At 38.4% G+C, this 14,880-nt stretch overlaps 1 protein-coding gene across 2 annotated transcripts; it reads left to right on the top strand.

The window, feature by feature from the left end:
• Positions 1-1,024: 1,024 nt before the first annotated feature.
• On the top strand, positions 1,025-9,203 carry LOC104229802 (cyclin-C1-2-like). Of its 2 annotated transcripts, none has more exons than XM_009782508.2 (9): positions 1,025-1,157; positions 1,271-1,377; positions 2,234-2,273; positions 3,032-3,076; positions 5,393-5,511; positions 5,639-5,753; positions 7,286-7,330; positions 7,569-7,716; positions 8,718-9,203. In XM_009782508.2, exons 1-9 carry the CDS (start codon positions 1,126-1,128, stop codon positions 8,817-8,819), a joined length of 753 nt encoding a protein of 250 aa, XP_009780810.1. In that variant the 5' UTR covers positions 1,025-1,125; the 3' UTR covers positions 8,820-9,203. The 2 variants fall into 2 exon arrangements, with proteins under 2 accessions (XP_009780810.1, XP_070012616.1); XM_070156515.1 differs by having other exon boundaries at positions 7,569-7,809; positions 8,718-8,777.
• Positions 9,204-14,880: the final 5,677 nt, after the last annotated feature.

Raw genomic sequence — 14,880 nt, 5'->3', positions numbered from 1 at the left:
ATATTATATTTATTTTTTTTACATTTTTAATTTGCCCCTCACGCTTGGTAAGGGAAAAGGCAAGTGAATTTACGGGTAATAAGTATACTATTATAGTATATTATATACTATTATAGCATATTGTTACATTATCTTGCATATTATTACTGTATACCATACCAATATATTGTATACTATAATAGTATACTGTTGTAGTATAACTATATACTCCTATAGTATATTACTATACTGTAGCGGTATACTATTTTGTAAACTATAATAGTGTACTGTTGCAGTATAGCTATATACTCCTACAACATATTGTATACCGTAGTGGTATGCTGTAGCTGTGTTCTTTTTCGATTTTCAATTGAAAATTTCGATCTCAATCACCTCAAATCAGGTCCAAATGCTATCAAATTTCAGTATGAACTTCTAGAAGGTACTATAAGCAATATTTAACAGCACCCACTTTGAATCAAACAAAAAATCTTCAAAAATAAAATTGAGCTTCAAGCCCAACAATGGTGGATATTCAAATACACACAAAAATTTAGATTTGGGATGTAATCTGCTCTTGTACTTAATGAAGTATCCAAACCATGGCTTTGTAAGTTTTGTCCACATGTAATTCTGATCGCATGGTTCATGGAAACTACTCAATTAGAGAAAGGAGGAAAGGGCCAGAGTCTAGTTCAATTTTTTCAAATAACCTCGATTGCGGTTATCAGTTGGTCACCTTCAAATGTACGCTAAAATTCTCTTGTACATAACAACGATTATTCAGAGAGAATCTTTATCCAATCTTTATTTTACTAAAGCTAAGCTTTTTGTGATTGAAGCAGGTAAATAGTTTGGGGAGTATGAGTAGGAGTAGTAAATAGTTTGGGTCTGAACATTAAAGGATAAATAATTTGGAATTAATAGGTATATATAATCCGCAGTCCCATGCCAGTCCCGGCCCACATGCCACCCTTACTTTCAGCTGACTATAGGAAATTCTTTCTAAAAAATTAATTTTTTTTTAAAAAAAAAACAAAAAACAAGAGAGGAGCAAGAAGAGGAACGTTTTATTGAAGCAACCGATATCCGATAACATAGGGAAATCGTCCTTGTTTGGTAGCTCAAAGAAATTTGGATACAAAAATGTCTGCTAATTTCTGGACGTCATCTCACTAGTATGTGGGAATTCCCATATTATTTTTGCTTCTTCTATCTGCAGGTGTTTTTTGTTTGTTCAAGAATCCTATTATTTTCATTTAATATATTTTCTTTGGTTTTGTCCGAGCAGCAAAGAACTTCTAGATGCTGAAGAGGTGGATGTCGTGCATCAGCTTGATAAGGAGAGGGGCATTACCCTCGACGATTTCAAGCTCATCAAATTGCATATGTCCAATTGTAATCTCTCTCTCTCTCTGTGTGCGTGTGCGTGTGGGTGTAGCCTAATTACCTTATTCACCATCTTTTTATATATCTTTTCAGATTTTCTAGAATTTTCTTTATTGCAAACCCTTTCAAAAATACCAACTTTTATCTGGTTTGCTTGATTAATTGCATTATCTCTTGCTTCACATTATATCCAGTAATTCATTCAAGCCACATTTTTGTTTGGGTTTTAGCTACTTGAGTAGTTACCTTTCTCTGCCCCTCCATCTTTTAATGTCTTGTTTCCTAGTTCATTAACATCAAACAATGAGTATGCAAACTTTTTTTTTTAATCTTGTAATGTTATTAGACCGATTAAATATTCAATTATTCGTAGAATTAATTTACCTTGTCGATGAAGCTGAAATGACAACCACGAGAGTACATGATTCGAATTCTAATAGAGGCAAAAAGAAATGTGATTTCTTCTCATCTGCCTAAATGTTGGTGAGGAGAGTTACTCAGTGCAAATTGATCGGGACAACAACAGTGATGCCTCAATTCCAAATTAGTCTGGTTCATATATAAGAATTCTCGCTATCCATGTTGATCCATTTGAACCCCATTCATTCCCATCCAATGTTATCACGTAAAGGAAACAAAGAAAAGAGAGAGAGACTTGTATTCTTCTATAATAAAAACGGAAACTTGAGAAAGTTGCTCCAATGCACATATGATAGTGCTCATCCTTTCTTGATCATACTTGAAGCTTTCACATTTTTCTTTCTTTCTGTTTCTGTTTCTTAACTACTTTTGGATTCTTTCTCCTGAACAACTGAAAATATGTTAATCTATATCTTAATTTTTTCATCTTTCTGCTTCTTTCCAGATATTGCAAGATTGGCTCAAAATGTTAAAGTGAGACAAAGGTGCGTTCTTTTCTCATTGGCGTGCGCAACTTATTTTTTCTATGAGCATATCCTTTTCTTATGAATGGAACCTTCAATTGTCAACCATTCAGTTTTGCTGTGAGGATGTCTCCATACTTGATGTTGCTACTGTTGAAATGGTCAACTTTTGTTAAGCCTATGATTATTTAAAGAGAGATACCGCAGGGTAAGCCATGTGACCAGGAGGTCAGGGGTTCGAGCCGTGGAAATAACCTCTTTCAGAAATGCAGAGTAGGGCTGCGTACAATAGACTCTTGTGGTCCAGCCCTTCCCTGGACCCCGCGCATAGCGGGAGCTTAGTGCACCGGGCTGCCCTTTATACTGCTCTTTGTATTTGCATACTATTGGCATGAGGAGTTTTGAGTACCATGTTTAGTAAGGATTCATATGGCCGATCCTAATTTGTTTGGGATTGAGGCCTAGTTGTTGCTTTTGTTGTTTATACTTCTCAAATACACCATCAGTAACCATAAAATGGATAAGCTGAGGGCTGTTATTTGAACCTGATGCCTTTATAAGCTGACTAATATAGGAGGATCAAAATAGTGCATAGCTAGCTGATTTAGGGTATTCTTGGACCTTTTCAATGTTATAAAACATTTGTCCAATGCGTGCACGCTGAGCTACTTCACGTGTATTTCAAAAAGTTGTAAAAGTGATGGGTGATGACGTACTATAAGCATTTACTTTTCTTTACTGAGCAATTCAGGGATTTCTAATATGTTGGTTATTTCCAGGGTTGTTGCCACTGCCATTACTTACATGAGACGGGTGTACATCAGGTATATCTTGTTATATCCAACTGTGAAAGGAAAATGAATATGCGTTTTACTTTCAGGGTCTTGGTACCCAGTAACTAAATTAGACCCTGTACCTACCATATAACCACCAAGATGCATATAAATCGATGTCGCTCTTCTGAAGTATGAATCTTATAAGATTTCCCTAATGGTCTTATTATACTGTGCACGTTCTTAGGATTACTGACGGTTTCAAGAAGAAGAAAAATAATAGTGCTTTTACATTTAATCTTCACATGTCTTGTGAATAGTTAAATTAGGATCTACAATTGTCACACCCCAACCTCGGGATGTTAGATCGGCATACGATGCCCGAAGGCCCGTGCGAACCATCTTCTATACTTAGACCCCTTCAACGTGGAATCTGGACCAACAATGCCTCCAAGTGTAGTACCAGAATTAAAATGTGTACAATTGATTGTGAGAGAAACATTACCATTTTATACAACTTCACAGCTGTTGCCAACAAAGTCATAACCAACCCTTACATACATCCGAACACTAGTCTACAAGTCTCTAAGATTAAGAGTACCAAAATAAAGTACATGACTTGGTCGGGTCAGGGTCCCACCGTACCCGAAAAGATTGGAACATATACTTAGTACCTATTGACTTCTGAACAGCTACTCCGGAGAAGTGGAGTGCGACCACCAACCGTAGAAACGAGCACCCTACTGGCGAGGGATGTTACCGGATCTGCCTGTACCTGTGGGCATGAACACAACACCCAAAAGAAAAGGGTGTCCGTATGAAAAATGTACTGAGTATGTAAGACTGATAAGGTACGTATAAGAGGTATGAATATATCACTTCAACCTGCATACCGAAGACAAGCCACTGGGGGCATATACTGCGGGAACCATGAATCATAATAACATGCAAGTTTTATAAAAACGAGGCCTCTCATTGGGACTATGCATTAAATACATAATATAGTACCATTACACCACTCTTTGGGGCACATCATATTATATTGTATCATATCTTACCCAACCTCAAGAGATCTCGGTTGTACCCGGTCTCAATAGAACTCGGCGTACCCGGTCTCAAAAGGACTCGGTCGTACCCGGCCACACGAGGGCTCGGTAATATCTCATATCACATCACTCCATACCCGGCCTCGGGAGATCTCAACTGTACTCGGCCTCAACAGGACTCAGCGTAGTTGGCCTCAAGAGGACTCGGTAACCTCACATCACACATCATGTTTCATCATACCCAATTGATCAGTGGTTGTACAATAGGTGTCGTGCCCAGCCGACTATAGCACGGCTCCGTAGAGTAATATATATAAGTGCAATGCAAGATTAGCTTCAAGAGACATTAAGATTAAACTCAAAATGAATCATGTCTTTCCGACCTCAGGGTGCTGTCTAGGAACACCTCAGACTGGAAAGAAATGCTACCGGTAGGAATGTATAAGAACAGAAGCAACATTATTGAGAAGGGCATAGAATGAACCAATCTTACAACACATAATTCCTTTAGAGAGAGACACTTACACCAAATCATGCTAAAAAGGAAAGTTGTCTTACATACTTTATTGAAGAACTAGCTATGCTTCCCGAGTTCTTACGCTTTTTGTGGTGATTAACTCCGCCTCCAATGAATCCCCAGAAATCAGTATAACAAGATAACCGATACTATAGTGACGATCTCAAGTTCTTCACGCCAAATCCTACTAGGTCCGCCTCTGATTTAGCCTTAGACTATTTAGGAATTCTCAAAGGGGTTTAAGAGTATTTGGGGTGAATTGAAATTGGTGATATCTCCTAGATTGGAAAAGAAGAGAGCTGCACTGCCTTTTATGCTAATTCTAGGAAATTCTACCGCCCCATATGCCAAACGGGTTGCCCCGCACTGGCCACTGCGCCCGGTGGGACAGCTGGTGCAATCTGGTCAAATATAACCGCCTCCATGTCCTTATAACGTGCTGCCGGCTGATTGGTTGTGTAAAAACCTCATTAATCTTCAATTTTATATGTGGGGGAATAGTGTGGGGTGTAACAACAATTTAGCAAATGATCTCTATCACTTTGTGTGCTCTTTATTCCGAGTCATGCAGAACAAATACAATGTACTTAAGTGAAGTTAACTGCTGTCATAAGTGTGATGGTAATGAATCTAAGTGAAATAGTATTCTCTGGTTCAGATTCTGTCTTTTCCTCAAATTTTCGAATTCAAACTTCAAATTTACTCTATGCTGTTATGTCTCTGGTGATGCATCACGGCGGAGCATACGTCCTTGTATTTTGAAGTGTTTAACTTTCTAATTACCGTTTCTTGTATTTCTCCTAGGAGAAGTATGACTGAATATGATCCTCGTCTGGTTGCTCCATCTTGCTTATATTTGGCATCAAAATCAGAAGAAAGCACTGTGCAGGCCAGACTTCTTGTATTTTACATCAAAAAATTGTGTAAATTCTTGTTGATCACTCTGATGAAGTAATTGTATTGGCATATCCTCTTATTCTAGCATCAGTTTATTGAATATCAGCTGTGATTAGTGGTGACAAGATGATTGTTTGCATTTTGGTTTTGCAGATTCAGATGACAAGTATAGGTATGAAATAAAAGACATACTTGACATGGAGATGAAAATCTTGGAAGCCCTCAATTATTACTTAGTTATATTCCATCCATATCGATCATTGTCTCAGTAAGTATATTTTCTTAAGATTACCAAATGTGCTGTACATTAAAAGATCAATTTGTATCAGGGAGATCAACGTATCTACCTGCCACCATGTGATGCCTTATGAGCAATGTGGGTAACGAGATGATACCAATTTCCCCATATAGAACTTCCCCCAGAGACTCGGTTTCTTATCAAACAACCCAATAGGTTTGGTTATTTGGTTTAGTTATGCCATATCGGGTATCAAGCTGCATGTATGTGCAGCAACAAGATTGCAGAATCTCAGAATTGGTTCATCTAGTTCTCCTCCTTCTGCCAGTAGAGAAGACCTTGATGAGAATAACAAGAAAAGAAGGAAGTTATTGCCATGAGGGTTTAGTCTTCAAAAGTCTTTTAAACCTGAAAGCTTGCTTGGCTTCTGGTTTCATAGTCTTCTGGAATTAGCAGTCAATCTGCCTAACCGTGGCCGGGCTGGCCTCAGAGAACCCAAGTGCATTTTATGCAGGCTCAGTTCTCTTGCTATTAGTCCAATACAGCTGGCCTCGACCCTGGAGGGGAAGTGGGAGAGGGGGCATGGGAAGAACCCAGGCTGATTTGGGCAGAGAACTGGGGGCGGTTAGGAGGTTATGAGGCCGTCCAGTGGTCTCCGTTTAGCATGAAAGCATGGCTTCTGGTTTCAGTCTACTTAGAACTCTTCCCCTGCAGCCATGAGGGGAGGGGAAGATTGGCCTCTCCGAAGTCAATCACTCAATCTTCTGTCATTTTATCCTTAATGTCTGCTATTTCCACCTTCTTCCAAATGTGATCAGTTTTTAATCTTGTCTAATCTTGTCCATGTTAGCATCTGCTTCTCTGCAGTACCTATCTTGTAGATATGTGGACTTCAGCAGCCCAAAATTCATGGCTTATAACTGTTCTTTAAAATTTGCCTTTCACTTTGATTGGTATCCTTTTATCACGTAACACTCTGGTAGCACTTCTATATTTCAACCATCTTATATTCATTCTATGTGTAACATCTTCATTATCAAACCATTCTTCTGGAGTATCGAGCATATATATTAGGATTGTTTGTATTTAGACAGCGCAATCCCGTCTAATCTCACCTTAACTTCACTCTTCTTATGCTGACTAAGCTTGTAGCACAACAAGTCAAGCTTAGATATTTTCTATTAATTCCATGGGTTTTTTTTGTCCAGACCTGAATCGTGGACCTTTCTGTATGAGTGAATCTACCATCTGACAACCTGCTGGAGAACTTCTATTTGAGTATTACAAAAGTAAAGTGTTTTAAACCTTTACCTTATCAAAAAAAAAAAAAAGAAGAAGAAAGTAAAGTGTTTTTTTTACAGTTTTATACTGTGTTGCTCTCTGGGCAGACGACGGTTGGTGGACAATATCTCTAGAGAGATTGACATTTTCGAAATGTCATTAATGCGATGTAGTTCTGTTTGCTTCCTCAAATTGGTTCCTTTATGATTTCCCTCAAACTGGAATCAGAGTACGATTTCCTTTTTAGCTGATTATGTCTATCCAAACTCTCTAATTGGCAGGTTGTTACAGGACGCTGGCATGAATGATACAGCTCAATTAACATGGTAAGAAACATCTTTTCCTAGGCTGCCTGATATCTTTGACTTGCAAGGAATCATACTAGATTATTATCAATTGGACAATCTTTATTTTTGTTAAAATGGTAAATGGTATTATTAACAAATAGCACAAAGTTTCTGCCTGATTACATCCCAAAAAATAAAAATAGACCCTGACTATCTATGTAAAGATATTATAAACTATAACAAGGTCTCAGCATTTATCAATTGTACAATCTTTCAGGGGACTTGTGAATGACACCTATAAGATGGACCTAATTCTCATACATCCGCCACACTTGATTGCATTGGCATGTATATACATAGCAAGTGTGCTCAAAGATAAAGAAACTACTGCCTGGTTTGAGGAGCTTCGAGTTGATGTGAATGTGGTATGTCTACAAAACCTAAATCTGCACCCAATTGCTGTCATGCGTTCCTTCCAAGAAACTTAACTGCTACAAAAGATACCCTTGACCTGACAGGTCAGAATCATTATTCTGCAAGAGTATGTTTTGTCTTTGGCGTTGGAGATGATAGTGAATTTACTAGCAAAGAAGTACCTTTCTATGTCGATTGATTTGTTTTTCTGTAATATGATAGGAATTGAGTGTTAAAGAGACGACAACAACAACAACAACATACCCTTTATAATCTCACATAGTAGGGTCTAGTGTGTATACAGACCTTACCCCTACCTTTGTGGAGGTAGAGAGACTATTTCCAATAGACCCTCGGCTCAAGCAAGCATAGATACCACAATAATAACAAGAAGCAAAACGGGACAACACCGAAAAACCATGTAAAAGCCGTGCTTCCCGCATCCTGAGTTAAAGAGACTAAGTAATAAAAATGTGTTCTCTCTAACAGTTTAAACTTTTAGGTGAGATGGCCACACATTTCAACGTGGTATCAAAGGTCTTGGGTTTCAAGTCTCGCCGTCACCCATTATAAAAATGAATTTCCACGTGCTTGGCCAATGAAAAAAATGAATGAAGCCTGCACGTAAGGAAGCATGTTAAAGAGACTAAGTAATAAAATGTATTTTCTCTAACAACTTAGCTTTTAAGTGAGATGGTCACACATTTCAACATTTAGCATACTCCCACACTCTGCTCAATGCTATTGTTATAGCGAAACTGGCTGATAAGACCTTTTATGCTTTAGCAAAATGTGTTATGTAATGCTTCGATGGGGAAAATGTTTCTCAAAGTGTCGTCTAGGCACTAGTTTGACACAGCTATTAGCCTTCTTTCTTGAAACCTTCGCTGCATGTGCATATAGAGTTATGAACAAGCTTACATCATGAACTATTCTAAATGAAGTATCTCGTAATCATCTGGACCGCTTCTTATCTAGGGTATTTTTTATTTCTTAATCTCCAAATTGACAGGTGAAAAACATATCAATGGAGATACTAGACTTTTATGATGGCCACAAAATGATTACAGATGAGAGGGTTAGTGCAGCGATGAGCAAGCTAGTTGGAAAGTAGGAGGTGCTACAGCAGATGAGAGCCTCTGGTTATGTCAACCTAATTGTCAATGGGTCTGTTGGACAAATTTTATAGTATCATCCTCTGAGCTCTAAGTGCTGAATGATGGCAAAAGCTGCAATGCTGCAATATACACTCGTGAAGAACAAGGAAAGACGAAAACAGTCGTTGCTGTAAAAGCTAATCTTGCCCTGAAATTAAAAAGAGAGTGAGAGCTGGCAGTGGTAGCTTTAGACCTGGTAAAGTACAGAATATTAATGAGCAGAAGTTTGTTTTACCACCTGATGTGGAGCTAATACTATATATCTTACGCTGAAGATCGAAAATCTTCCGTTCTTCTCGATGTCTTTTAAATTTAACTCTAGCTATGAAACATTTCATAAACTCTTAAGATTCCAAAATTTCAAACATTTCTCAGAAACAAATGAAATGGGCTTATCCCGAGCGTGGCAAAGACAACCTTTTTACTGCTCGTTCCTGGATTCAACCTTCACACAAACGTTTGTCGTTGCTTATACTCACAATGAGTTCCTTAATACTGGCATGTCATCTAACTCTTACCCTTCTTCGTGGCTTGCTCTTTTGCTGTACGCCAGTCATATTTTAGTTGAAAAAGAAGGATATTAGAAGTGTTACGACGCCTCCTGTTTTCATCAGAATAAAAATAGTTTCCTCCTTTCAGCAACTAAGTGTTGACCTTCATCGTGCATCATCTTACGGACAAAGCCACAACACAGTTGGTTACAATATAGAAGCAGACGCTGCACTGATCTGACAAACATAAGCACATGTATAATGTCACATTAACGTCTGGCAAACAATTCCATATGTTCATATGGAAACTCCAATAAGTAGTAGCGTACATAGGCTTTTTTGTTAAGTGGTATCACATTTAAAAAGAGTAAACAGATGAATTTGAAACGAAGCTCTAGTTGAAGCATGCTAAGGGAATATACATCATTTACTAGAAGCTTTGGCTCGGTGGTCTACTTGTTTTGATCTAATGAAGGTCATGGGTTCAAAATTTACCAACTCCCCTCACTTTTAACAGCTGAAGCTCAAAAGCTTAAAAGAATAAAAAAGTATAGGTTCGTGCTCAAACCACAGACCTAAACTCAAGAATTGCACCGCCTTAACCAGTGGATCAAGTAGTCCGGAATTACCAAGTGGTGTCATTCTATCATATTTACATACGAATTTTGTTCTTTTTTTCATAATATTTCTATGTATATTTAGTAAAAATTTCAGCAAAGCAACGTTAATTCTCCCCTGCCAAAAAGATAATTACAGTTAACTCCTGATGTTTCATTAAGCATGTGTTTGACATCTTTGACCATCGTAAGTCGTAACCACAAAATCTGAGGCTTAAGATGTGTATGCTTATGATCCAATTGTTCCACATGCTGTGGTTCATTGAAACTCTTCTTTTACTTCCATGAAAAATCTACCTATAATTTTATTTTGAGGGGTCATTTGGTAAAAGGAATATCGACAATAATAGCCGGAACCGAAATGTTGTCTTTTTAGACTCAAAATACTTAAATAGGTGGAAAAAAAACTTAGTGACCAAAATATGTAAAACACAGTTATGAACCACGTTTTACCTTAAGGCCCGTTTGGGACGTTAAGGTAAAACGTGGTTTAACACTGCGTTTTACATAAAATGCCTTTTAATACAGCGTTTTACCTGGAAGCTGATAACACGGGTATATAAAGCGCAGTTTATAAAAGCGCTTTACATATAGCGCTTTTATAAACCGCGCTTTACATATATAAGTACTAGTCACCTTCCCTTCCCCCCACGTTCTGGTAGAACCCCCCCTCCCCCCACCATTAACTCGATAAAAAACTCGATTGGACACCACCCGTACCACAAAAACTAATCAAAGTTGGTCCCACATCTTAACAAGCCTTCTATTGTTGTGGGTTGCTTGTTTCGGAGTCAAATTTTCAATTCTTCAAACTTTCCGAAAAACATAAATCGAGGTATTCCGATTTAGTTTATGTCGAAACTAGTATAAATAATGCATATTAGTTGTTTTGAATGTGTTCCATGTTGTTTTGTGTTTTTTTTTGCGATTAAATTGGTATGTTGTTTTTATCCGGACTAAGATATTAATGTTCTAAAAAATATGTAAAAATTGCGAAATCGTTATTATTTGTTAATAAAAATGTTAATAAATTACTATTACTGTTTTATATGTATTTTTGTGAATGTTTTGTGATTAAAATGTATTTGTTGTATTTTATCCAGTTTATATTATTTATTTGATTAAAAACTAGTAATATAGTGCCCTTTTAGGTTAGTAAAATATAATGTCTTTTAGCATAGTAAAATGTTGTGTCTTTTAGTATAGTATAATGTAGTGCCTTTTAGCGTAGTTTCTATATAGTTTAAGTATCTCTTATACTCAAAAATACATAAAAATAACTGATAGATCAAACACAAACTCTGCCCAATTATAGTCAACATATAATTGGTGCTACTGGGCCGCAAATATCCATGAAAAATCTACCTATAGTTTTATTTTGAGGGGTCATTTGGTAAAAGGAATATCACTAATAATATCACGATAGAATTTGAAATTGATTTATCCCATGTTTGATTGTAGGTATAAGTTAATTTGGGGATAAGTTTTACACTTGTATATGGGTAAAACGAGGCTAAGGAGCACTCCGATTTCTCAGTGGGGGAAACGAAGCAAAAACATAACTACAAGGAATCAAAATCAAAGCTGGGAACCTCCCATATCAAAGCCCGAGCAAAGCACCTGCCCCCGGAGCCATCGAGACCATGCCCTCAGACCCGATTCTAATAACGAGACCTCGAAGAGCATTGCCAAATGTACGCACACGATTACAAGGGGCTGTAATATCTGTGTCCGACCAGATATCACGGCGTGAATCTCGCCCCGTATCAGCAGGTGATCAGTGATTAGCGAAAAGAAAGATTTTTACCTTTATTAGAATTATACTTAGGGTAAAACTCTTCTACTATATAAAGGGAAGTTTATAATTCAATACACACGCTGTAACATGCATACCAAGGTGATTCACATGTGTTTTCTCTGTTTCTACATTTATTAAAAGTTCTTACCTATGTTCGTAAGTTCTTCATAAGTGTTAGCTCCGAATCGAAGGCAGGCTATTTGTTAAGCTTCTAACCGAGCCCGAATTCAGTATCATCAATGGTTTGACTCTTTATTCTAATTTTTGTTTGCTTATCTGGACGTCATTAATCACGTGTATTGAATTAGTCCACATATCCTTAAAAACGCGTATAAATTCAATTGTTATCTATTTTTTAAAGGTAAATAGTTTGGCGCCCACCGTGGGCTAAGGATAATAGTGGTAGTTTGATACAAATTTCCATAACACACTATATTTTACGCTTATTCTTTGAGATTTTAATTTTAAATCTACCTAAAGATGTAAAACTCTCACTCTACCCATTTCAACGCTGATGTTGAGTCTGTCCATCATGGCGAAAACAAAAATATACCACCTAGCAACGAGGTGCCTCCTGCTGATCCCAACAGAGTCTCAGTTGCGGACCCAATCGATGCCAACTCACATATGGCTATCAAAGCCAACCTGCCGATCGACCCTGAGAACAGCGTTCGTGGAGGATCCCGACTAACGACTCGAGGTACGCCAAAAGGTGAAGACAATGAGATCAATCCGCGGGTGATCTTCGAAATATTATGAGCCCAACAGGTGGCTATAGAATAGCTGCAAAACCAAAGCCGTGCCTCCAACAGAGTTGATCCCGAACAATCCCGAAAAATTACTCGAAGGAATAAGGAAGTCATGGAAAGGACAGGCGAAGCTGAGCCCGGGACCAACCCCGAAATAATAAAATACTTAAGGAATTGGCAAAGCAGGTGGAATCGGGGGAGAAGAAAATTGAGTCCAATGACGAAATAGTGGAGACCTATAACTCTAGAGTTGATCAGCCGATATTGAAAAGTGTGGACTCCAAGAAATTTGTCCAAAAACCTTTCCCTCCGAGTGCGACACCGAAGCCAATCTCAAAGAATTTCTGCATTGCCCGATATTCTGAAGTATATGAAACCACATATCCAAATGAGCATGTGACCTCGTACACGTGTGCCACTAAGGGAAATGACTTAGAAGATGACAAAATCGAGTCGGTTTTGCTGAAAAAGTTCAGAGAAACCCTGTCAAAGGGAGAAATGATATGGTATCACAACTTACCCCAAAATTCTATTAATTCATTTGCTATGCTTGTAGATGCCTTTGTAAAAGCACACGCCGGGGCCATCAAAGGTCGAGAATAAAAAATTGGACATTTTCAAAATAAAACAAAGAGATAACAAAATGATCCGTAATTCGTATCGAGGTTTCAGATGGAACAGATAGACCTGCCTCCGATTGCGGATGATTGGGCCATTCATGAGTTCACTCAAGGACTCAACCCCCGAAGCTCCTTAGCTTCACAATAGTTGAAACAAAATTTGATAGATACCTAGCGGCAACTTAGGCTGACGTCCATAACAGGAACCGGTCAAAAATCAGAGTTGAAGACGATCAGCTCGGGCCCCCTCCGGGTCCATTTATCCCGTCAGAACTAATGATAGGTAAAAGAGAGTCGTCGCATGAACAAAGACCGAACAAAGACTGGTATCAACCGTATAATAGAGACCGAAGGGGTAATGGATCTGGGCATAACCCTACGAGAAATGAAAAGAGGAACGATCAAAGCCACAATAGTCGGGGATGAGCTAAAAATGTTTCGATAGGACACTCAGGGCCAGGGAGGTACCGAGGTTATCGGAATACAACTTCCATGTCGATGCTGCCAACATCATATCTGCCATCGGACACATCAAAGATACCAAATGGCCTCGGCCATTGTAGTCTGACCTTACCCAGAGAGACCCTAACTTGATGTGTAAGTATCATGGCACTCATGGCCGTAGAACCAAGGACTGCCAACAGTTAAGGGAAGAAGTGGCCTAGTTATTTAATAACAGGCATCTCAGGGAATTTATAAGTGATCGAGCCAAAAATCACTTCAAGAACAGGGACTCCAACAAACAAACCAAGCAAGAAGAACCTCAACATGTCATCAACATGATCATTGGATGAGTCGATGTCCCCCAAGGACCAATGCTAAAGAGAACTAAGGTGTCTATCACGAGGAAAAAATGAACCCGGGATTATATCCCGGTCGAAACCATTTTATTCAACGATGAGGACGCAAAAGGCATCATGCAACCACATAATGATGCATTAGTAATATCTGTACTTATAAATAAATCTCGTGTTAAATGTGTGTTGATTGATCCAGGTGGCTTGGCCAACATCATCAAATCGAGGGTCGTAGAGCAGTTGGGTCTACAAGACCAAGTAGTTCCAGCAGTCCGGGTTTTAAACAGATTCAACATGGCATTCAAAACTACCAAAGGAGAAATAACTTATCACGACCCAAACCGATGGACCGCGATGGGTGCCCAAGTCCTACCTGTCAAACACCCCTAAGCATGGGTCTAAGATATAAACCTGAATAACACATGCTGAATTACGAGAATAATATACATTAAGGAAACCTGCCCAAAAGGGCATATATACATATACGTGCAACATACGTAGGGCGAGCCGACAAGGCTGCTATAGACAACTGTATACCTCAAAATTGGAAGCCGGAAAGGCCATATACTATCCAACTAGACATACTGTCTACCGACCTCTAATAGAAATATAACTATACAAAGACGGGACTGAGCCACGTCATACCCATATATATACAAACATATCGTAGCAAAATCAAAAGCAGCTCCGGATCAAGTGGAGCATGCCAACTCTCGCTGATCAAGGATCCTAAGAAGGGGGGCCGCCAGTTTGCCTACCTACACATGCGGGCATAAAACACAGGCCCTGTGAAATAGAGCATCAGTACGAAAAATGTACTAAGTATGTAAGACATGAAAATTAGTACGTAAAAGACATAGGTGAAACATGGAATAAAGAAATCCGTCTGTAAATCTGAATAACTTTGTAAACTCTGAAACATTTATAATGTTATGCATGTGTATAT

The sequence above is a fragment of the Nicotiana sylvestris genome, chromosome 9 (assembly GCF_000393655.2).
Source record: "Nicotiana sylvestris chromosome 9, ASM39365v2, whole genome shotgun sequence".
NCBI classification, from domain to species: domain Eukaryota; kingdom Viridiplantae; phylum Streptophyta; class Magnoliopsida; order Solanales; family Solanaceae; genus Nicotiana; species Nicotiana sylvestris.
This window is presented reverse-complemented; position numbering and strand designations above follow the sequence as displayed.

Excerpts from the sequence above, each read along its gene's own strand:
- LOC104229802 (XM_009782508.2), top strand. The coding sequence starts at position 1,126 with ATGTCTGCTAATTTCTGGACGTCATCTCACTA. Across the intron at positions 7,331-7,568 it reads GATACAGCTCAATTAACATG|GGGACTTGTGAATGACACCT; the intron begins GTAAGAAACATC and ends ACAATCTTTCAG. Across the intron at positions 7,717-8,717 it reads TTCGAGTTGATGTGAATGTG|GTGAAAAACATATCAATGGA; the intron begins GTATGTCTACAA and ends CCAAATTGACAG.